Source organism: Pygoscelis adeliae, unplaced genomic scaffold (assembly GCF_000699105.1).
Source record: "Pygoscelis adeliae isolate BGI_AS28 unplaced genomic scaffold, ASM69910v1 Scaffold106, whole genome shotgun sequence".
NCBI classification, from domain to species: Eukaryota; Metazoa; Chordata; class Aves; order Sphenisciformes; family Spheniscidae; genus Pygoscelis; species Pygoscelis adeliae.
This window is the reverse complement of record NW_008824939.1, coordinates 4,511,546-4,512,615: the sequence shown is the minus strand read 5'-3', so window position 1 is coordinate 4,512,615 and position 1,070 is coordinate 4,511,546. Positions and strand designations below refer to the sequence as shown.

General features: G+C 56.0%; 1 protein-coding gene across 1 annotated transcript in view; it reads right to left on the bottom strand.

Moving 5' to 3' along the window:
* GAD1 (glutamate decarboxylase 1 (brain, 67kDa)) overlaps positions 1-1,070 on the bottom strand; it is a 31,571-nt gene that overhangs the window by 22,206 nt on the left and 8,295 nt on the right. The window contains exon 9 of the mRNA XM_009325457.1: positions 763-1,005. Coding sequence (XP_009323732.1) covers positions 763-1,005 — 243 coding nt within the window. The remainder of the gene's footprint in view (positions 1-762; positions 1,006-1,070) is intronic.

Sequence of the window (1,070 nt, the reverse complement as noted above, 5' to 3'; positions counted from 1 at the left end):
AGCCGAGAGGGCTGCTCGCCGGGCAGAGCCCAGCGGCCCTGAAACGCTGGAGCGGGGCTGGGGAGGCGAGACACGGCCCGCACTCCGTTATCGCTCCAGTTCTTGACCTGCTTGGGTACGTACAGCAGTCAAGGCTTGTTGCCGGCCGAGCTTTCTGCTGATACAGAAGTAAAACATTTCAGGCCAAACAGCCTGAAAGAGCACAGGCTTCGCTCTAGAGCCTGGCTACAGCTCACCCAGTAAAAGAAGTGATTATAAACGTGCATTTCTATCTGATTCAGAAGGACCTGAACAGGCGGGGCTCCTGGGTAACGGGCTGAAATCCACGGGGTTCCTTTATTGATGATTCCTAGGATTTCAGTCTCTTTTTCATTAAACGTCTGGTGAACATAAAGAAGAAAAACTGCAAATTCACTGTCATTTATGCCCTCATTTACCTAATGATATTGCTCCCCGGAGATACAGACAGCTCGCATTTCATCAAGCGAAAGAGATTACGTCTTAAAAACTTGTTTCTGGGCTCTGCAAACAGCACCGAGCCCTGCCCGCCGGGGACGCATGGAGCGTCAATAACTGACGTTTCTGAGCAGAGACATTTCCAGCGCCCGCAGACAGCCCTGCAGCGGAACCTCCAGGGAGGCAGAGTCGAGGGCGTGGAGAGGGTGTGGGCTTACCTCGGTGGGATCAAGCCCGCTCCCTTCACCGTGGGCCAGAGAAAAGCCCCAGGAGGGCTTTCCTCCAGGGTAGTGTGCGAGAACCTACCTGTCCTCACTCCGTATTTCAGTGTGTCCCGGCAGTCCACCAGGATCTGCTCCAGGGACTCGGGGTTGTCCGAGAGCTCCAGGTTGAAGCCCTCCATGCCCTCCAGGAGCTGGTGCGGGTGGTGGAAGTCCAGCACTTTGGTTGATCTGTCAAACGTCTTCCTCACGTAGTTGAGGAGGATGTCCACCACCTCCAGAAGGAACTGCATGGTCTGCTCCTCGCCGTTCTTGGCGGGCAGCAAATCTGCGGGGCAAACCAGCTGTCAGCGCCTGCTTTGGGAGCGAGAGGCGGAGATGAACCAGCCCCGG